Here is a 23,747-nt window from a genome sequence, read left to right as displayed (position 1 = left end):
CCAATCCCTAACGTTCTGTGATTCTGTAACAAGGCAGCTGATGACGGGCCCAAAAAACGAGTGTTGAGGCTGCAGTATGCAATGCCTCACTGATTTCCGTACTAAGTATGCTCTGCTTGACAGAAAAACCAGCAGCTCTGAAAAAGTCTCTCAGATCTTCCCATCTTATGCCTGCCAGAGACAGGAAATTCGGAAAGCCAAGTGATGCGTTTGGGTGCAGCTACACCTTTCGCACTCAGATTGTGTCCTTGCTGAAGCACTTGGTGTATTTGCTACAGAAAGAGTAAGGCGGTCCACAGCTCATCTTCCCACAGAGCAAAAGAAAGGAGGTGACGAGCAGGGCTTGGGAACTGGGGCAAATTGACACTGCTGGCAGTTACCGCAAATAACACCATTTGCAAACTGTCCAAATACAGAAAAATTAAATTAGCACTTTGAGGTGCTGTGTTTCATGGGAGAGTTGAACCTCTGTCCTCTTTAAATGCTATCTTTGTTTTGTGGAACACTAATACATTGCTGGCTACATGAAACGCTGAAAACCAGGAACAATCTAGGGCAAAGTTAGCTGTGTAAAAACACGGCCAGTAAAGCAGGAAGCTAGCCTAAGTACTTAATCTACCGTCTCACAGCATGACCTATATTTTTCCCGCTGAACCTTCCAAAACGGCAAAGGGGTTTGTTTCATGACTAAGTTGATACACTGATTATGTTCCAGGGATGTATTTTCAAGGATAATTCAATATTCCTGGGTATTTATGGCTAAATTGAGCAGACACACAGACCCCATCTCATCCCAGGCTGTTTTTTGGTGAATTTCTGGAAAAGCTGCTGGACATCCATTGCTAAGAAATGCTAAACCACTGAAATGTAGGACCACAGAACCGATGCAATGCTAATCCTGAACTGACACAGTATAGGAGATGGAGTCTGTACACCTTCGGACTGCTTTGCCATCTGCGGTAATCATTGCGCTTTCAGAAAGGGCAAACAACAAGTATGTTAGTATGAGAACTGTTCAAGTAAGTTTTAATAGAGTGCACCAGTGAATCAAGATGACTTGCATCAGATTTTGTTTCAATGAACATCAGATTAAAAAAAAAAAAAAAAAAAAAAAGAAAAGGGGCTACAGTTCTTTCTTTCCAAACACCACCCTTTTTCTAAGGCAACAATACACATCCATTCTGAACATAACTGTTACAGAGGAAAGCTACATCACAGTACAGTATGTAAAGTCCATCTCAGTCAAGAAGCCATTAGTGAATGGCACATTTACTACACTTACAGCCTTCTAACTTAGGGTTACAGAGTTTACCACAGCTTTTTTTTTTAGTTTTTATTTTTTAAAGTTACAATTTCTTAATGAACTTTCTATTCTTCACAAGAGTGTGCAGATGGGGCCCATATGTTGATATTACAGTAATTACAACATTAAATAACATTGCACAACCAACCTCTATGGTTAATTCAGTACAAAATAACAAGTATTAAAATGTACCAATACTAGTGGTTTTACACAGTTTATAATCATTAATCATGAAGAAAAAAAATGTGGGTTTTTTTTTCTTTTCTTTTCCGTAGGCAAGTGCCTAATTACAAAGCTGCACATTACAGGCATAATGATGTGGAATAAATACAAGAAATCTGGTAAAATATTAAACACAAACAGGTTACATGGGAACAAACTGTACAACCACAAAAGCATAAATCAACAATTTATCTTTATAAACAATGTATGTTTAGCTGTAAAATATTATGTGGAATTGCATGTACTCTTTGAGGGCACATGTTCCAAAAGCCAAGCTAATTCCTGAGGCGGTATTATTAACTTACACAATTGGTCAACACTTCAGATTATCTTGTGCTATTAAACAGTCCCAATATTAATATATTTCCATAAAATGGAATTTATAGTATTCTGAAGGCAGCAAACAAGTGATATTTTACACCATGATATTAAAATGAAATAGTTACGGTTTTTCATTTTGGTGCTACATTTGTTAGTGGGCCACGGGAGTGAGCACTGTAATTTGCAGACAGGGCATCACTTACACCTGGTTTCTGTTCCCCCCACAGCTCTGAGCTGGCCCAAGGCAGAACAAAGTTTTTAAACTGTAAGTGCCAACACTGTAAACATGTTTGTATTTTTTTTTCTTCTTCAACTAAACACTGTCCAATAACAAGAGCCAAAGATAAGCAGGAACAGTCTTGTGTAGAACAAAAGCTGATTATTCATCGACTTTTGGTTCAGACAATGAACAATCTTTAAATAATTAAAAATGGTCATGCTACAGTTGTGAAAACTATTTTTGTGCATTTGACTCAGGACACAAGATTTTTTTTAAAAAATGCATGACAGAGGTAAGACTTATAAAAACCACCCAAAATGTAAATGATAGGGAAGAACTTTTCCAACTCAAAGCATCAAACATACATTTCTGTGCAGAAATCTAGACAACTATACAAGATCTGAATTTAAGCAGTCATCTTTTTATTATACAACTCTATGAACATCAAATGAACAGAATGCTCTATATACTTACCTGTACATGTGAACATAACTTCTTTAGCTACAGTTATTTAATATAGGTCATACTGGATTTAACTTTACAATTCTGAATAACTATGTATAACCTTATTGCAATAAGGGCAATTTCTACATGGGGAGTTTCACAGGCCAATCACATTAGGCGTAACCAGTACATTCAAAGTGTAGATCATGTATGAATCTTCCCTGATCCCAAAAAATTTAGGTTCTCTTTACAGCTTAAGCTCGTTTGCTATCTTGGATGCAATGTTCTTAAATGCGATAGAAGTCCCAGATATTCTCTTGAAACGAACTCCATTGAGCGACAATCGTGGCAGTTTGCAGACTTCCATCTCCCACTGAACAAGGCTATCTTGTCGTGCATCACCGTGAACACAGAAGAGCAAAAACCTCTCTTTTTGTTCATAATCACAGTTATTTGCGTCTAACACTTTCCGAATCTCTCTCATCATATCATTTGGGTCCATAGAACTAGTGGTCTTCATACTCCATGTGAACCGCAAGGAGCGTGGCTTTGAATCTTTGCCATCCTCCTTCTCTCTGTCTTTTGGCTCCCCAGAAGCACTCCTGGAAGAGGTGACATGCAGAACAGTCAAAACTAAAAGCACTATAGCCAAGAGGCAGAAGAGAACTGCAGTTCTTGACCAGGGGTTTCTAAACTGTGATTGACACATCACTAGTCACACGTGAGCTAATTCAAAGAGTCAGGTGGGTACTGCTGGAACAGTGGTGCACCATCTCCTGCCCGCACGTGTGATTTGGCACAGCACTGGGAGCTGCTGCCAGCGCTGGTGCAGCTCCCAGTGGTGGCACGCAAGCAAACCCAGTTTGGAAACCCCTGCTCTAAAACGTTCTGATGACAACATGTGCAATGGTAACTGCAGCAGACACATGTTACTCCATACTGCTCCAAAGAAAGTGGAATCTATGTAAAAGCATGACTGAAGTTCTGCCGATTTCATGATCTGGAGCATGCCATACGCCAAAAAAACTGAAGTTGAGGGACACAGTCCTGAAGCATAAATCATACTTTAAAAGCAGCAGAGGAAGAAATCCTACCCTGCAATTCACAAATCCTCAGTTAATTCCCACCCCCCTTTTCCATGTATTTTTGACCTCTGTGTAAAGAGACCTTATAATAATGTGCTTTATTCAACTGACGAAGCAAAATTTTGTGCTGTAATTTGGTTGTGAACAGCCTATTTGTCAAGTGGTTGAGTACACAGCCAGAAGCTTTTTCACAGAATAAAGTGACATGTAGACAAAGTATTGTAGTTGATAAAATAATCTGGACAAAATTTCAAGGGGGTAATTTCCAATGAACGTTCTTACTCTGATGCTTCCTTACCAAACAGATTATTTATTCCATTGTAGAAAGCATTTTGAGAAACAGCACTAATTATTTTAAAGTAATTCCACAGCCAACTATTTCTGTTGTTGTACCAGGTACTTAAGGTGCCTGATGCCTCCCCATCCATCACTGAGGAAGGGTGCTGTTCATAGTCTGTAGACTTTTCATAGTCTGTATTACTGTTGCTGTTCAGAGAGGAGTCAAAACAAACATTTTTAATTTAACTATCAGTGTGATTCCCCACAGAACCACATCAATATCAAGGGACAGAGCATGGCAGGGGTAAGATCTCAAACGACTTGTGGCCCAAAACAGACACTGTAGGATGACAAAAAGTAGAGGAAGCTAGAGAATGAAAGCAAGAGCTGAAAGCAACTTCACACTTCAATTCATTTGAACATTTGATTAATCTCTTTTTTCCTTTCCATGTCGAGAATTCGACAGCTAATAGACTTCGAATTGAAAAGGGCTAATGTAGATAAAATGTGTTGTGTATTACACAATGTATCCTGTGAAGAATGTGCTGCTTATTTTTTTAAAAAATAAAGGCTTTCTGTTTTGAAAACTAGGTCGATGCTTTCTGTAAGGGACCAGTTTTGAATGCAAACTACAATGCCTGTTCATTAGAGAGCGTAAAAATAAAAAGTTATGCACTGTGCTAAGCACACCAAAAATGCAGAACCAAATGCTGAAACATGGCAAAAGAGCAGATATACTGGAAAATGAGCATATGAAGGAATGCTTTATTACTAACAAAGCATCGATATATTTGTGTACAGCAGTTGCCATACAAATTCAATATTTAGCAGTCACCACCCTTTTTGTCTGAATGTCACTTGTTTTATTTCTCAGTGCAAAGTGACATTCATTTCTCAGAGACTATAAAGTGTTTACTTCTGGCAAACAGCAGCTTTAATAATTAAAACAGTATGTAATTATAGTAAAAATTTAATATATACATATATACACACAGACACACACGAAGTATACTACATTCTCCACTGAAACCAAAAGTAAACACTATTAAATACTTACAAGCCAAAACATGATTTTAAGTGCCTAAATGATTGGTTAACTCCTACAGGGGATTTTATTATTCAAAGGAATATGCTGAAATATTTTTTTTATATTAAATACTTCACAAGAAAGCAAAAATGAGGGATAAAGGACCTCGCCAAAACCCCCTCCCCAACAAATAAAAAACATTTTTGAAATGCAGATTACTTAAGCACTACTCTATTTTACATCCTGATTAAAAGTTTTTAAGAAATCACTTAAACCTTGATGCGAAAGACCTAGGAGCGAAGTATTAATAGTGGCTCCTCACCTTGAGGTGTCAGTTCTGCCACTGGCTTCGCCTTCACTTGGATCCCTCAAAACAAAGTTAAGGTTGAGATTCAATGATAAAGGTGAAAAATAAAAGTTAAGAAAACCTACATCTAGAACAATATTAAATAGCTACTGAACAAAAAAAAATAAAAAAAAAATCAGTATAATAATGTCAAGCCTAATACTGTTTAATACTGTTTTTTCACAGCTGTAACTTTAATTTCCCTTTATGATATCTTAACTTCTTTCAGTTTGACATGTAATTGTTTTTTTGTTTGTCTGTTTGTTTTTAAACCGATGGCAAAGTTAACACTTTGTTCTCAACCTACTGCAGACAGAGCAATGGCCACACAATTCCAGCAAGCACAGAGGAGTCGTCGATCAAGGTGGTCCAGGGGGGCTCCACTCTGCACCCTTTTGGGCCAGGCCTTTAGACCTCAGTGCTCAAAGCACTTAGGTACATGCCCATGCTTAAGCACATTAAAGTAATTATAAATAAGACATGCCTAAGAGTTTGGGAGACCAAATGTTTGGAGCCCAGTTCAGAAAGGTTACTACAACATCTGCTTAACTTTAAGCAAATCAGCTGTTACATTGACTTTGGTAACATCACCAATGAGCTTGATCTTAAAACGTATCTTTTTATAATATTGTTGAATTAGAGCTGTACTTCACCAAGGAACTCTTTTGTATTACGCCATTTTAGTCTGAAGCAATTTGAAAGATATCCATAGATAGTATAAGCCACCTAGGTATGTTCCTAGTGCTGCTGTACAAAGATTTTAGCATCCAATTTCAATTAGTTAATTAATTAACCTTCAAAACACAAATACTTTAGTAACTAACATCAGAGAAGTATAATTGGACATAAATGATTGATACAAAATAATTCAATACCCTATTCATTAAGTATTCTCATTATGCATTTATTTCATATACTTACCAGAAAAGGCATTTACCTTTGCCATAAGGTAAAGTCAAAAAAGTCTTTCATGACACCTTCTAATCAAAGAATGCTTTAAACCATTATTTCCTGAACAGTACAGAAGTTAGAAGGCATGCAGTTATGTGATCCAACTAAGAGAACAGCAGAACCCCCCCCGAAACCTCCACCCATATAATCCCAGCCACTAAAAGTCTCAAACAGCCCAAAGTCTAAAACAAGAAAAACATAACAAAACAGCAACAACAAAAAACCACACCACCACCAGCAACAAAACAAACAAACAAAAACCTTACAAGGCCTTCACTATAGGAAAAGGTATTTTCAGCAGTATAAAACATAAGAGGAAATTGAATAAAATTGTTCTATAGTAAAGATCACTTTAAAAGGCACCAATTTACAATACGTTAATCCTAAATACACAGTTTATAGTATTATTTTAACACTGTAGTTTAATATAATGAAAATATTGATTCTTTGGATCTGACTCTTCAAAAAAAAAAAAAAATCAAGATACCATTCCTTGCAAACAACGAGCTATAACACAGCCTGTGCTCTTGAAATTGGTTACTTACTTAACAGAAAATACGGTTTTTTTCCATTTGGAAATCTACACTGACACCGCAGTTGACTAACTCTACATTTTTTTCTTTTTGAAACCAGAGAACAGACTGTCTCCCCTCAACTATGTGAGTGCTGGAGATACCAATAATGGAGGGTCATAGTCCTGTATCTTCAGGTTTCTGAAAAAAGAAAATCATTCACATACTATTTTTTTTTTTTAAGTCATCATAGGAAGCACTAATTACACACACACTGACACACTTCTAGCTTACCAGGTTAATCAATTTTATCAAAGAATCATTCAAGTTGGAAGAGACCTCGAAGATCATCAAGTCCAACCATGAGGTCCATAAAGTCCTACTTTGAGGAACTTCACTGCATTTCTAGCTGTCTTTTCCCTTGTAAAATCACCTTATGCAACTCATGATATTTTACTCACAAATTTGCAAATACTAGCTAAACCTAGCTTTGAATTTATCTTTTTTTGTTTGTTTGTTTTAAACACACAAATGATGGAATTCAGTACCTAACATCATGAATTTGCAAAGAAAATAGAGATAACGAAGACTGAATTCTGTTGTACAACTGACGACAACACAGCATGGACACATCCATAAGTAGGCTTAAGAATTCTAGTTAAATCACTATTATAAAGAGACAAACTGAAAATTAAGTCCCTTTTTTGGGAAAGCTATTGTGACTGCTAAGTCAACAGTCACTTGATATTAAACAGTGTATTTTAAAATCTTTTGACAGCACCTCTTCTCACAGTATTACTACTGTCAGCATCACCACAGGAATGAATGCAGGTCCAGGGTCTGTGGGTTTACTTCTTTTGGAAACCTGAACTTACAATTGAAGAAGCTGGTAACACGATACAAGAGGCTGCGTGACACTGAAATATTAGTATCTCCAGACATCCAGACTTCTGCCTACTTCTAAGCTTCTCATTTATTTACAGATTTTAGAATTTCCCAAAATAATTTGTTAATACCTATTCCCTCTAAGCAGAGCAATAAAATAATTGTAAATATAGCCCTTGCACTGAACTGCATCCAGTTAAAATATTTTTAACATTAAATAATGACTCATGTTTAAGTCACTGCTTTCAGTATTTAAGTTCACTTGATTTTAACTTAATTGTAGCATCTTTGTATTTTAGCTGTAAAGCATGAACAAAAAAAACCTTTGAGTAGCATTCTCTTGCTCCTTTAAGATAAAGAAGCAGAATAGCTGGTGAAACATAATGGCTACAATACACACAGGAGTAAAACAAGGCAGGTTCTGGAAGGAACACAAAACAAGCAGCATTCTAACTAAATTTACATTTACTTCAGACTTAAACTGGAAATTCTCAATGACTTCGCAATTATGGCCCTAGTTATAGGCTGGGCTTTTTTGTTTTTCTCTCTTAAAAATCGAGGTACTAACCTGCGAACAAACTTGGAAGTTATCTTGCTTATTATACCAGTTGATGTCCCTCTTCTAGCATGTGCAAAAGCACCGGTTTCATGTGATGGTGAGGCAGGCGGTCCATTGTAAGTGGCATTACGCCGCTCCCTTAGCTGCTCACCATGGAAAGTGCTTCGACTTGAACTCCCCCGAGGAAAGCGGGTTCGGTCTGGAGTGGTAGTGCTAATACTATGAGCAGACGGGGAAGCAGCAGGCACTCTTTGAGTTGCACTGCTGGGAAAACAGAAGCGTAAATAAAGAGAAAGACTATGCTATAAACCCTCCTACATGACAACCATTTCTCAAAGACAGGAAAAAACCTCTGCTCTTGATTCTTCATTTTTTAAAACCTGACTCTCCTATTGATTTGCTTTTATGATGCATACTTAGAAGCAATCAAAAGATATTTTCATTGTAGAATCAAATTATTTTAAGTATTAAAATTAGTTTAAAAAGTATACATAGATAATAGGACAATGGAAAAGTGCAGAGAAGTCTGTAGTAAGATCTGAAAGTGTTCCCAGCCCTCTTCCGGAAAAATATGTTCATAAAAACCTTTAACACACAAGCGTTTGTAGTGATCATCTGGCACAAATAAATATATAAAGCTATCTGGGCAGTTAATAGTAAAAGCAACTGTACTGTAGGCTTTTAGCAATCTACAAAACCAAGAGATTAACATTTCAGTATTTCATTTAAATCTATGGTGGTCTGTGCTGGATAGTCCTGTCTACATTAGTTACATTTTACTTAAGTTTTCCAGAAGCTTCCAGAAGGAGGCAGTCAAGGAACTTCTTATGTGCACAGCATTAAAGATATAATAATCCATTCATTACCTTGGTCGGTAACCTTCAGTGCCATCTTTGATGGTTGGCAGTGTAACTTTTATAGGATGTCCAGAGGCAGACATGGACTTCTGATGCCGAGGCCGTGTTGACACAGCAGAAGCTACTGCTGAGCCTGCAGAAGATGTGCTACTTGCAGACATTTCTGTTAGGCTTTTACCATGGCAGCGAGGCAGGAGGGATATAGATGAAAAGAAAGGTCAGCGTAAAACCCCACAGAAAACAGGGAAAATAACTATTTTTTTCCTTTAGAACATAGGAAGTGGTGTTTAAATAACCAGAAGTCTGAGTGACCAGGCTGCCTTAGTCAGTAAAGAATACGGAATTCTGAGAAAATTATGTACATTCATAAATCAAATCACCATATATGTTAAATTAGACCTTTTCATCCCTCTTAAGATTAAAGCTTATACACACATTATTCAAAGTAATGAAGACAGATTACAAATACATTGAAATTGTAAAAAATCCTGAAAAAGAAATTCACAAAAGACTTAAATGGATTGATAAAACAGACTCCTCTGTGTGAAGTGAATACCCTTATTTCCAGTTAAAACTCAAACACCTAAAATTTGAAACATTTGGAACTGCTGTCACATTATCACTTGGAAGTGACAGTGTTTTTAAAGCACCAAGTTGTACTTCTCCTCTGGACTTTTCCATAGTGCTTTAAGGGAAAGGCAGCTCCATCAACCTCAACCTATGGAAGAGAAGGTCAACAAGCAGCAACCACTCAACAGCCACAAAAGCAATTCTGAATTATTTTCCTCTTATTTACCAAAAAGTTGCCAATTTTGAACTTTTGGTAAGTGGTAAAAATACTCAGGACAGGAAAAAAAAAACCTCCCTTCCACTTTAAGTTCTTCCAAATGTCTTCAGCTATTAAATAGTTAGAGGTGTTATATCACTAAGGAACAATGAAAGACAAACAAAACATAGGTAGCCTCATGCCTGTATTTCTAATAACTTTGTTTTCTATCATGGTAACACCTTGGAATGTTACATATGTGCAATTACTTATAGCTTATTACATGGCTACTACATTTCTTCAGCAACACAAAATCGTATTCATTTCTGAAAGACATCTTCAATACCTTAAAGAATGTCAATATGCCATAAACCGCCTCTGACAATGACAGCATTGCAATTTGAAAAATCCTCTGGTTATCAGTACCTGGGGCTGCCATGCTGGATGTCTTCCAAAAGATGAAATCTCTACAGGCAAATGATAACCAAAATCCCTCCACCTGCCTTCAAATAAGCATTGAAAGTGAAATAAAATGTTGAAAAGCTGTAAAAGCTCCACTCAGGGGCTTGCTTCTCCAACAGAGACATGATGTAAAAGTCTGCCCACAACCCCATGAAGAAGGCAGTGCTCCACCCAGGCAAGGGAAGGTTCTTTCCTGAGCCTCGCAGAGCAGCACCTGCAGCTGCTGGCCAAGGGGAACAAAATGGTCTGCTCTGCTTCAAGGAAGAATATTCACCTTCTGTACCAGCTCTCTACCCCAGCCACTGCTAGGCTGAGCCAGCCCTTTCAGGACACAGCTCCTTCCACCAGTACTTTTATTTCTGCTGTGCCTAAGTGGCAAGGAAGGGGTGAAAGTAGCAGCAAAACTACTGTTACTAATTTTTAAAACAAAAGTCAAATTACTTAAGTCAAATTAAAGCTTTGCCTGTACAACCATAAACAAAATCACATTAATAATGTATTAGCAGCAACAGTCTCAAAGCGAAATAGTATCTGTAGCAAAGAGGTAAAGATTTCAGATGAACGACAAGATTGTTCAGCTATGCCAAACTCAAACTGAACTGTAACACAATGTATGGTAGAAAACGCAAAAATACAACTCAGAAGGAAATTCTCATCCTTCATTTTTCAAAACATGCTCAAAGAACAGAGCATATTCATTGCACTGGTGAAAGGAACAGAGATTAAGAGTCAGTTGTCTTTTCAATACTACAGGAAAAAAAAGTTATAAAATGAAAAACTTAAAAATAAAACCCCCCTCATTATAGTGGTTTTAGTATCAGAAAAATCTATTTTAGTATGTATTTTAACCCTAAATCTAAACAATGTGTTATCTTCTTTTTTTTAAAAAAAAGACTGTTACAAAAGTTAAAATATTTTAAACTGTATATAAAATTGGAAAGACACTTTTGAAAACGCCTAACAATTTGAATTACTGAAAATGTTTTGTTCTTTTTAACATATCTCCTTAAAGCAACTTAAACAGCTGTACTTCACATGTGCCACAGCTCATCATTTTAATATAGATCAATAGCCCTATACTTTTTCTATTTCCAAAATTAAACGCATCATTACTAGCTTATGTTATTTCATGCTAGGGATTTTTTGGTTCACTTTACCTTAACTGTTTCATTTAAATAGCTTAAAAAAGTCAGAGTGGGATCTATTGCATTAAACTGAAAAAAAACATTAAAAAATTTTTAAAAAACCTTTATTCTTTAGTCAGCTACAGCAGTTAATGAACAAAGAATAAATTTTTAAAAACACAGTTGTGGCAGTGTTAAATACAATAGTATTTAACAAAATATACTAAACTGAGTAATTACCATCCCACAAACAGATATAAAGTGGCCAAAAAATATAAATTGAAAAGGAACAAGAAGTCTTAACAATTTAAACTTCTAAATGATTACTAGGAGAAATGAAAAAAGGACTAGGCTACACTGCTGGGGTGATCCATCTAAAAGTTCCCCACGGCAGAACTGCCTACCCAGTTGTGAGCACAGTTACTCTGTGTTGAAAGACAACCCTTGGTAAAAAATGTCACTCCATAAGAAGAAAGAAAGGCAGATCTACATATTTAGTTATAGATTTCATCACAAACACAGAAACTGGAAGACAAAATGAGAAAATACCCTTGGACTTTATGAATTTTACACCATGCTTCATAATGGTATTGATTAACTGCATAACCTACTACTATGCCTCAGTTCTTGTACCCAAATTAAAAAGCAAGACGAGTTGAAGAATACCTGTTGTCCTTCCCATTCTGTATTGCAGAATAGCGATCTGAAGAACGCTCACAAACGTAAGTGTTCCTCCTGGTCATTCCACTACCAGAAAATACATTATTCTAGAAGAAAATTAAGATTAAAATTAAATTAAATACTTTTACTATGTATTATGCTGTACAAAAATGTAAGCATTGGAAGTGAATCGGAACAAAGTTTCAGCCATTTATGTACATTCTTAATGTCTTCAAATGAACTAATCTGTTGACACAAATAATTAATATAACCAGCTTTTTTTTCCCGCCAATAGCTCATTCACCACCTCATTAACGTACCACTGAGAGTATGCTAAAAGAAAATGTAGAGAAATTTAATTTTGCTGACACTTGCTTTACCAAGTAGTAGTATCCAATTCCCATGTACTGTGTTATTAAATTATTTGTCTCTGGAATCAAAGGAACAAATTGCAATCTGAAACACATCGATCCGACTGGCTGAAAGGCTTCCCTGTGCGGATTAAATTGCCAACTACAGCTCCAGCCTTACTGTTTGTTGCTCCCTGTCAAAAGTGTGTTCAAGAGAAAAATAAAAGATACTACCAATCTGTGTCAGTCAACCCAGAATTGATGATGCAGATAACATGGCAAATAGGTCTTGCAGCAACAAATACTGATGAAACTTACTTTCTGTTACTAATCTTGGTTTGCACACACTTCATAAAATACCTACACAAGCATTCTCTCTCCTCCCCTTGCCATCCACAAATTAGCTGCTGAAGACTTACTTTCAGTACATGACGTATGATTCCCAGTTTTTAACAGAGTATATATTGAATTTGGGATGGGAAAGGTTTGCTAAGTACTAACATTACACACCGATGCATGCTGGCAAAAAGATTTCAAATACACTCAACTCAGTTACTATAGAACACCATGAACTCTGCAAGATTTTCTGTGTGTTTAGGTCTTCCTCATCTACATCTTAGTAGACATCAGAGACTACTGAATAAACTGCTTCAAAGCCAGTTTTTAAGGAAGATTAACAACTGCAGTAACCATTTTTGAAATTAAACTCTCCTAAGTTAGACTAATGACTGAAGGTGATAACTATGTCTTTAAGAAGTCCTGCCTTCCCTAGCATCAAGTTACCCTCAAAGTTACACAAAAATATTTTTAAATTATCCACATTAATTTAGCTTTGTTAATTTTAAATATCTGAGTTTTAAAAAACAAATTAACTTTTTTCTGTGTAAGCTGCTCAAGCTTAACTACTGTTTCAATATCAGGCACCACTATTTCTTAATTGTGCCTATCACAAAGCCTTCAGCTAAGTCTCAAAAATAGTAACAGAACTAAAAATGTACAAATACTGAAGTTGCCATTCGCAAGTAAATCAATCCCTTATTCTTCACAGCAAAGATACTCTAATTAGTTCTCACAAAGCAGAGAAATGCTTTTGACATATCAGCTTCACCATACATGACTGTAATCAGCTTTGGGGCAATATAGTTTTGGGAAAGCTCAGATACAAAATCTGATCTTGGAAGACTCAAAGCTCCTGCATGCAATCCACACAGCCATGATTTCGAAGACTCCTTGTGAGGGGAAAAAAGCTATTTAAAATTTGAAAAAATTCAAACGTTTAAAGCTTCTGTGGATGTATCGCAGACACAGCCTGCAGAACATTAAGAGTTAAATGAACTTCAGCACTTATTTTGTTTAAAGAGAATTCTAGCAGAAATGCCTGTCACCTTCCCAGAATATTAAAGATGTGAGCCATCATGTAGAATCCCAAAGGGCAATGAGAATTTCTGCTGTCTACTGTACTAAAAGATGGCCAGAATTTTTGTATTTAATACAGCATACTTTTTGAAAAGCAAAAAGTATAACTGAATCTTAAATTATGATTCACAGGTATTTCCTTTTTATTTATTTTTAATGTGAACTCTTGTTCTTAAGTAGCTGTTTAAACACTGTGCAATATTTCTTTCATTGTATACCCTGAACACCGATACTATTGCAAATGAACTTCCATAAGGCAAAGTAGATGCTTTCACATCAGGAGAGACAGACTCTCCTATTTGGAATGAAGATGTCTGAGGCAGTAATGTGATAGTGGTTTACAAAACTATGAATGATATGCTAACAGAAGAACTAGCAAATTAATACTTTCTTAATACAAGAACCAGGTTGTAATTCATAACAACAACAGGCACATACACCAGGGAACAAGTGGGTTGTTCCCCCTCACTTCACCCCATTTCTGAAGTCCAAACTGAAGTGGTTTCAGAAAGCTAAACAGACAAATTCACAGGGAAAAAGGTGGTGAGAGATATTACGTAGGATTATTCAGATGAAATCTACAACTCAGGAAGTCCCTTAACTTCCTTGTAGACACACAAGGATCAGAAACTACAAAAAGAGCACTTAGTATTGGCTCTGTTCTTAGGTTCTTTCCTTAAATTCTTTCCCACTATTTGTCTTGACAGATCTTCAGTTTGCCCAAGTGCTGACTTTCTTGTGCTCACTGTTATGTTAGTGTTAGAAACAGTAAAGTTATGGGGGAAAGGAATGGTTTATTTTAAAAGCCATCCACTGTAGCCTATTTCTGCCTGCCAGTAAAAGTTACCAGAAATAGACTTAGTGGCTTATTCAGTAACCTTTACGTCTATAGTAATCTTACACTACAGATTTTGTTTAAATAGGGAAAAATATCAAAAGCACACACACTCACACTGGGACCTGTAGTCGATTTCTTTCTTTCTGGACCCACGAGTGGACTTGCAGCCATCTCTCCTTTGGATCCCACCGTAGTGCTGCTAAGCTTGCGTGAGACATCTTTGTCCCAGTCTTCTTTCTGTTCACTTTCCACGCTATTTGCCTGAGCCCTTTTTGTGTATGACACAGCAGGAGGAATTGAGGGCCCAACTGCCAAATAAAAACGGTATTAATAAATACCTAAAAATAATCACTGTATTTTTCTTGACCAAAATAGTCTAAATATAATTCACTGAGTCCAAAAAAAGTGTCTGAATGACTATGACTGCAATCTCAGCACATACACCAACCTATTAAATTGAGCTTTGACAGCCTACGTTCTTTTTACCCTCTCTCTTCATTACTAATTTGCAGTTCAGAATTAGTTCCCATTTCACATCAATATGTAAAACTAAAAGAGTATTTTAATTCTCATATTAAACCCATGCAATTTGTGCAATATAATGAAAAAATGAATTAGAAGGTATTTTTCAATTTTTTTTTTTTTAGTACTTTTGGCCACATATCTTCTCCTCTAAACACTATGAGGGATCCTTTTCCCTTGAAAGCTCTAGAACTACATCATTTAAAAGCACGTTTACTTGGAAAAATGACAATTCTTTCCCTCTCATCATTCTTTAAAACGCTTTGGGGCAAATTCTCCATCAGTAGAATTTTACATTCCCTTGAAATAAAATCAACTGATGATCTTCACCATATTGGTTCCTTTTTTGGAAAAAACACCACCACACTAACACAGAAGGAGAACAGTTTAAAAATGGGGAAAAAAAAATAGACATAGCAATGTAAATTAGGCAAAGGGCCAAACATCTTAGAAATATTTTTAGTAATTTGATAGCTCTGAGGAAAAAAAAAAAAAATCACCTTTCATTTAATGTTTTAAGCAAGCACTCCTTTTTAGCGTAACCACTTTCACCTGAAAAATGTTTCCTGAATACTTAAAAAATTTCTGTCTCTTGGCAACAAACAGTTTGACCGCAACTCCAAATGTACTGATAAACATGATGGCTTGCTGCCTTTCAGTTTATCCAGACCACTGTTTTGCCATTACTTCCTAAACAGGAAACATCCTCAAGCTCTTATTTAGTGAGTCAACCAAGTAACGAGTCCAAAAGATTAAATCTGTAAATGACATTGACCCAGATTTACCATAGAAGCGTTCATACAAATAAAAGCATCACAGCGGAGCATGATGAGATACACAACAAATGCACAGAGTGGTGGACCTGCCTGGTTCACAAAACACTGCACATTCAGACTTAAATTGTGTATGTTACTTTACTTGTTGGAATGTCATCCCCACCATGATCACTGAACCGCCGCTGCTTCTGATTAGTTGATATACTCCGCTGGACTTTCAGGTGAGCGGGAGACTGCACGGAGCTGTTGTTGAGGTCGCTGCTGGGACGAGACCTTTGACCCAAGTTGCTGCTGGACAAGGAATCACCTCCTTCAAACTACAAGAAAAACAGTTTTTCAAAGCATGAACAAAATTCATTATTGGTACTTGTGTGGCATAATAAAGCCAAGAGTTCCAATCAACGACATTTTTAAAATTACACACAGAGTTTAATTTTCTTCAAGATTAATTTTATCACTTTACCCATCTTTAATGTGCTTATAAACACATAGCTAAAGCTAAGAAGCTAATGAATGCTTAAAATAAAATTAGAAGAATCTTGACAGTAACAAAAGTTGTGCTATTTTAAAACCTAAGCCAATGAATGGCTCCCTCTTTTTTTTGTTGTTGGTTTTTGTTTCTTTGTTTTTTTTAAAGCTTGAAGAAAATCTATAGCTTCAAAACAATTTCAAAACACATTGGATTGAGTCAGAAGGGCTAAAAAAACCCAAGTACTACTGATTCAAGGATTCTTTATGGCCTTCAACGCATCTTTAAAAGGTATGTATGTAACTCAGCCACTGGTTTGTTGATACCTAAGAAGCCTAAAGTTGTAAGTAAGAGCAGGTGAAAAGGCAAATACCCTCTTCCATGTAGTTTGAGTCAAAATAATTTTAGATAGATTCCCTCCATGCTCCACCACCACATGGGAATTCTGGTTCAGAGATGTTGTGGGAAAATGCACTCAAGGATGCATACATCAGATCTACGCTATCTTGGAAATGAAGGAAGGCAAATGAAGCAGCAGGAAAAAAATACTTCAAAAACAAAGCCTTGGTCATGGCTTGATTTCTCGAAAAACCCTGTGGTCCCAAAAGATCTACAGATCTTTCTAGTTCTAAAACAGTCAAAAGATTTTCTATCACAAATTAATGACTATGATGCAATTATTTATTAAGTAATAAAATAGACTATAATATAGTATATGAGTGAAAAAGGATGAGTATATTTGAGAAATAAAGTCACATCTTAGAAGAATAACTGCTCTAGTCAAATTAACTATTTCAGATTTTAACTGTAAACACACAAAAGGAAGAAGACTTAGCACTTAGAAGTCATGCCACTTCAGATTAACAGCTAGCTTAAAAAAAAAAAGCAATTAAACATTTACAAGCAAGTGAAGATACTAAATTCAATTTATTTCTTCATATGGCAACTAACAAGATATCCAAGATGATATGAAAAGGGAAAGACATTAATAAGTTATCACAATTTTTTAAAAAAAGATGTTACAAAATAGTTCATAAAACATCAGCAATGAGAATATTCAACCCAGCCAGATATAAAGGACAAAATAAAATTATGTAAACTGGGTAGCACTTACTTCAGGTGGTTTTCTACCTAGAAGCAGGTAAGTAGCCATGACTTCATCATACTTTTGGTTTACTAAAGATTCATGGATTTCTTCTCTTGAAAAGCCCATTGTGACCATAATGTCTAAAAGTTAAGAGTTAGATACATCAGCAGAGTAAGTGCTTGGGTTTACTGAGAACTTAAGAAAAAAGAAAATGAAAAAAAACCCTTACAATTTAATAGGTAACTAGAATTCAACTCAACCAGCATAATCTCTGCTGTGCAAAATCAAAAAGGCTACAACTTGCCTTAACTTTCATTGTTATTTTCTTCTTGAAAACTCTCAACTGTGTTATTCAACATTAAATATGTTGAATAATGTTGAACTATTATTCAGACAAAAAACACTGGCAAACAGAAACTATGAACAGCTACAGGGCCAACACAGTATCTTCGCTGACCGTAATGGATAAAAATCATTGACCTCACAAGAACATTTGTTTCCTTCTGCCTGTTGAATTGCTCTGCTGTGCTCAGAGATTCATGTCAGCTCAGTGAAGTCACAGCAGTAGTTAAAAGGAGGGCACTGTAATGAAATATCTTATTTAAATAACAAGAAAACATTGTATGATGAGATTGTATCTCAAAAATCAATAAATTAGTTTAGTCTGACTTACAAGATAAAATTGCCTACATACATCAGATGTAACATCCTTGTTAAAGTCTTACCTATTCTTTTGGTGTCATTAAAATCTGGTTCAGGCTCAGTATATGGCTTTAGTTCTTCTTCTTCATGGCCAACATTCATCCACCGATCCTTCATAATTTGCTAAAGAAAGAAATGAGCTTTAGGTCAATATGCTGTTTACCGTACTTGATTAAATCTGTGCTAGCAGGTCTGGGGAAAAACAATTCAAAATTAATAACCTGAATGCTGCTCTCCCTTCTCATACCTTTTCCCCCTCACATCTTACAGTTTCTTCTTTTATCTTCAACATCCTTTTGTTTCCATTAGTTCATTCCCCCCTACTATTTACCCTTTACAATACAACCCTCCCACCTAAAATATCAGAAAAACTAGTGAGAGAAAAAACCTGCAGTTCAAACACAGAGAAATCTTTCATTTTGTACCCTTCACTTCCACCATCTCAATCTCATCTTGTCCAGTGCCTGACACTCATGCTCTAATCTTGGTTAGGATCCCTAGATGTCAATACAATACCAACTCTATCACAATAAATAAGTCTTTCAAATAATAACAAAGAAATTGTTTAGAAACAAAGGAATATTTCAGGAGCGTGCTGATGGTTCCTACAGTCATTCGTTTCAAGATTATGATGCCAACTGGTCATTTTTTCCTATGGATCTTCTCACTGCACTTGACCTAAATATGTTCACAGTTTGGCTGGAGGGAGAAATGCCTCTTAACTCTCTCTATGCCATGCAGAAATTTGCTTTCAAAATTCCTCCTGCATTCTTTGGGAAATTTCCTTCTGCTGAGGCCTGGATCTTTTCTATGCCTGCAAGACTGATCAGCTGGAATCCCTAACCTACGAATGTACTCATCTTTTTTAAAACAGCTAAAAACATTTTCCTCCTACAGCAAAAGGAACACATGCCTCTTTAGGGACAGATGCTAATATTGCTCTCTAGATGGACAGAAGAGTAAAACAAGTGCCAGCAAATTGAGTTTCCCACAGGCTCCAAATATGCCTCGCAAACACTGAATTATTTCTCACAAAAGAGACTCAATTTGCCATTGATATAACCAAATTCTTAGTATGTACTGCTGCTGCCAAATCACAGACCCAAACAGCTGCATCTTTACTAGAACAATACAGAACTTTGTACTTGGGCCAGTTAACGTTTTGCCGACAATAAGACTTAAAGATTTGTTCAAAGTTCTGCCACAAAATACATTTTTTGGCTTTTGAGGAGGATAAAGGGGAAGGGAATGCGAATATGTGCTTTCTAGCACGCAGAGCACAAGTGTATTTGACAACAGACTTTGATTACGTATTTGTAGCTTTGCAGTAACATGATCGACTCCCCCAAGAGTACTATGCAGTATCTGCAACTGTAACTTTTTTAAAGATACTGTTAATCACATCTAAAATTTAAGCATAATGAGGTGTTTGGATGACAGGAATCACACTGGTCAAATCCTACCTCCCTTTTCTGATCCTTCTTGGATTAACAGCCAAACCCAAAAATTCCCACTTACAGTTTTTCATGCCTCTTCAGTAGGTGGATCTATAGTTCAATGTGATCTGACTTTTGCTTGCTTCTGTCTTTTAAATACATAGGCATAGTGAGTTATTGTTCAACTCTTAAAACAGGCTCTTACAATCAAGCATTTTGAAATGAACCAATTCCAGGATCAATATTACATCTGTGGAAGTTCAGCTGGGCTCTCAGTCAGCTGATTAAAAAGCAGAAGCCTTGGTCAGGGTATTTAAAGATCTGATCAAAACTGTATTTCTTAAAGATCAACCAAAACTGAATTTCAACCAACTAGATATTATTAGTGAAGTTTTCCTCAATTTTCAGGAAAGCTGTTTAACAAACATCAAGACCTATCTGTATCAAAATTAGCTGCTCTATTACTCTTTGTAAGCATAAATATGCTCTATGGGAATTTCACATAGTGTTGCTATGCAAAGAATTGAAGGTTAATGGGGAGGAGGAGTTTATTGAAATCATGATAGTTAAGAGAGAGCCACATATTTTCTGACACTGCATTTTTCTCATCTCTTCCTGCAAAGATTTACTGTTTTACAACAACATTCTCTTGCTTCTAAAATGTTTTCTTTCTGCTGCAACCATGAAGCCTAGACAAACCATTTTAATAAAGGTTTGCCTGGGGTCCTTACCAGAGGAAAAGGCTAACCGAAACGGTGCTGGATCCTGCATCAGTCTCAGCTTTGATGCTAATGTCACTGACAAACATCCTGTTGGACAGTCCAGGAAAAACGTATGGCTGGGACTGAGCAAATAATTTGAAAGACAAAGCACAAACAAAAATCCACCCCACCTATGATGACATTGTCAGTCCACTTTTAGAAACTCCTACTAAATATATACTTTCATTCTAAATACATATTTTTAGAAGAGCTCGGACAGAAGAAACAGTAATTTCTTTCCAAACCACATACCATAACTTTCTAATTCAACAAGTGTGGTTTCAGAAACATTCATTTTTTAAAAAGTTTGTGCTGTGTCTCTGGCTCAGATTAGCACACTGATCAATGCCCATTATCTTCAGTGTTTTGGCACTGGCTCAAAATGCCCTGTCACACATAACATGAACCTGCTCTCTTCTGTACCATGTGACAACTATGCAGTTCCAGGGAGGCTACTATCCAACACCTCTCTAGGGACAGGAAGGACTTTTAGAAGAACTGGCTAACACTACAATATCTAGAATGAAAGTGAAATTAAATCTGAAGAGAAACTGCTGAATATCCAGAGGAAAGTTCAATTAAGAAAATCTATTTTCCTAAAACTTAAAACATGACAAAGGAAAAAAAAGTATCTTTTACCATCTACAAGTGACTACGCTTTTATTGTTATGTCTTCTAGGCAGTAATAAATACAACATAATTAATGAATACCAGTAAAGTAGAAGCCAGCATTCACTGTTCTCTTCAGCACAGATTTTATTCAAGTTGAAACTATTTATAACAAGTCACAAAGCAGCATCAGCTTGAAATGCAGACAGGGCTCAGTAAATGCATGCTTCCTTGCACAGGTAGCATCCAGGCCAGGAAGCGTAAGTCATGCCATTACAAATAAAAAAAGCTGCTTAAATGGGATTTATTCTCTGGAACACCATCCAACGCTGCACAAGTATGCACAGAAAGATGAAACAAAAGTCACTGGTGATTAACTCATGCAAATACTATTCTAGAACCATTCTACTTATCTTCTGCTCTACTTTCATCTCTATGGTTAGTAGATGTTATTTTTAAAAGTCTCTCTTTGTTAAAGAATTCACAAAATAAAACAGAGCAGCATTTAGAGTGAACTCCATACAAAGTATCTGTTAAATACCAGCTCCAGAGTTATCCAGCTAGTACATGTCAGTACAGCAATCTTTAACAACAAAACTGCCCCTTAAAAACACTGAACCTTTTAGACACTTGACAAGCTAAGCAGAGATATTCTCTGCATCCCATGAAGAGAAAATCTCATTTACTAACAAAAAAAAAAATAATCTTAAGTCGGCAAAAACTCTCAAAACAGATTTTAGCTCAGGGAAACAGCAGGTAACATTACACATGTTAATTTTCCAGCTATTCAGAAACAAGTCTCCTAAAAGTGGGAAAAGAAACGACTGAACAGAAACAACTAGCAATTACTAGCTTATCACTCAAAGAGTTCCTAGTGTTTATCTGTATTACAGCACTAAACCAAACAAAAAACTCAGGTAGTTTTCTAACACAATTATTCTTGTATATATCCTTTTTAAGAAGTCATGCTCAACATGGTGAGTTAAGTCAAAAATACTTATGGTACAGCCTGTTGCAATTTTGGTTTTGTTTGTGAGGTTTTTTGTTTTGTTTTCTGAAAAACTCCAAGCAGAATATATTAACAATCTTGTCCTGCTTTCCACACATTTTGAACCAGCTTCATTATCTGACTGAAACAAGTGGGAGCAGTTTGTACTTGGAAATGCTCTTAAATGACACCCTTTAGACAGCTGCAATTAAGGTTAGACTTTCATTCATTAACACTTTCTATTTTCAAGCTGCACTGTTTCCTTTTATTTATATTTTTACCAAGATGTTTGTGCCCTGAAAACAGGAAGTACCTATCCTGAAAATAAAGAAGTTTAAGCAGTTACTGTATTTTATTCTTTCATAATCTGAAAATTCCTTTTTTTGAAGATGAAATTACTTACTTCCAAGCTGCCTCGTTTTATTGGATTCAGTACTAGCAGCTTCTTAAGTAGATTTTCACAGTCTGTGGACATATAGAACGGAATGCGGTACTTCCCCCTCAGTACTCGCTCCCTCAGTTCCTTTAAAATAAAGTTTTAAAAGGTGAGCCCCGCAACGAGATAGAAGGGTAAAGAAAATAAAAGCCAGACTTTCATACTGTAACTCTACCTTTAGGTTCTGACCATCGAATGGCAATGATCCGCTTACTAGTGTGTACAGAATCACCCCAAGGCTCCACACATCCACTTCAGGACCATCATATTTCTTCCCTTGGAAAAGTTCAGGAGCGGCATAAGGCGGGCTTCCACAAAAAGTGTCCAGTTTATTACCAACTGTAAATTCATTACTGAAACCAAAGTCTGCAATTTTAATGTTCATATCTGCATCAAGTAGAAGGTTTTCTGCCTAAGAGAAAAACAAAAGAGGAAAAGGACTATTCATGTATCAGAGTATGATCAATATATTATAGTGTACCATTTCTCAATAAATGCAAAAATATATTTTTCTAAAATGGTTCACCAACTGTATCTTCCTTGCAGAACAAAAGAAACTAATCCCCCTGAAAAATTACAAAGACAGAAAATTGACTATGTTTACACAGGAAAACGTAACTGTTAAAAGCAGCTGACCAGCCTTGAGAGTCACCTAGTGAATCAACTACGAAGATTTTATTTTCTGGAAGAAAAAACATAGTTCAGTTTTAGACTGAAGTTTCAGAAAGGCAGTTTCAGCTTTTAACAGGTTCATGCCAACTTCCGATGCCAAGGAACGTAAATCTAACTCCAGACATCACCTACCATTTTAGTGGGGTAAATGTTAGAAGGTATTTAAGACTTGAAAAGAAGATCTCCTGTGCTTACAAGATGAAACACTTCAAGCTACATGCTTTATCTTAGCATTCTGTACTAAAAGAATCCCTTTTATTATTAGCAATAACAACACCCCTGTGTTTAACACTCAAGCATTAACACTGTATATTAAAAAATGCATATATTAGAATATTAGCACCTATGCAGCAATCAGCATGTGAATGAAATGCATCACATATACACAAATGCAAGTATTCAGGAACCTGAAGAGCCAGTAAACAGTATCTTACACTTAGTATCACAGGTAGGTCAGAAAATTAAAAGAACAAAGTTAGAGAAACACTGATACACTACTAGAAAAAAAATAAAGTGCATTTTTCAAAATGCAAGGATGCTGTACAAGATGTGCAGCAGAACTGGGCAATGTTTACTGATCTAACTGGGTCCCAGCTCCTGATCTGCATATCAGCAACACAGGAGCAGCACTGAGGAGTGCAGGAATCCTTTTTCAACAGCAG

The 23,747-nt window shown here is 36.2% G+C and overlaps 1 protein-coding gene across 5 annotated transcripts in view; it reads right to left on the bottom strand.

Annotated features, from left to right (window-relative positions):
- Window positions 1-2,157: 2,157 nt before the first annotated feature.
- The window catches only part of MARK1 (MAP/microtubule affinity-regulating kinase 1), a 34,971-nt gene continuing 13,381 nt past the window's right edge, over window positions 2,158-23,747 (bottom strand). The window contains exons 7-17 of one of the 5 annotated variants that reach the window (XM_010182294.1): window positions 22,589-22,825; window positions 22,381-22,500; window positions 18,207-18,306; window positions 17,509-17,621; window positions 16,089-16,242; window positions 14,742-14,935; window positions 12,030-12,130; window positions 9,021-9,182; window positions 8,164-8,418; window positions 5,224-5,268; window positions 2,158-3,112 (exon numbers count right to left, since the gene is read on the bottom strand). In XM_010182294.1, the coding sequence (XP_010180596.1) occupies window positions 2,758-3,112; window positions 5,224-5,268; window positions 8,164-8,418; window positions 9,021-9,182; window positions 12,030-12,130; window positions 14,742-14,935; window positions 16,089-16,242; window positions 17,509-17,621; window positions 18,207-18,306; window positions 22,381-22,500; window positions 22,589-22,825 (1,836 nt within the window). In that variant the 3' untranslated portion in view covers window positions 2,158-2,757. Of the gene's footprint in view, window positions 3,113-3,869; window positions 3,877-5,223; window positions 5,269-8,094; window positions 8,419-9,020; window positions 9,183-12,029; window positions 12,131-14,741; window positions 14,936-16,088; window positions 16,243-17,508; window positions 17,622-18,206; window positions 18,307-22,380; window positions 22,501-22,588; window positions 22,826-23,747 lie in introns of all 5 variants that reach the window. The other 4 variants (XM_010182293.1, XM_010182295.1, XM_010182298.1 and 1 more) reach the window with 4 other exon arrangements.

The sequence above is a fragment of the Mesitornis unicolor genome, unplaced genomic scaffold, assembly GCF_000695765.1.
Source record: "Mesitornis unicolor isolate BGI_N332 unplaced genomic scaffold, ASM69576v1 scaffold8074, whole genome shotgun sequence".
NCBI lineage: Eukaryota > Metazoa > Chordata > Aves > Mesitornithiformes > Mesitornithidae > Mesitornis > Mesitornis unicolor.
The sequence above is the reverse complement of the archived record's forward strand: the minus strand, read 5'-3'. Positions and strand labels throughout refer to the sequence as shown.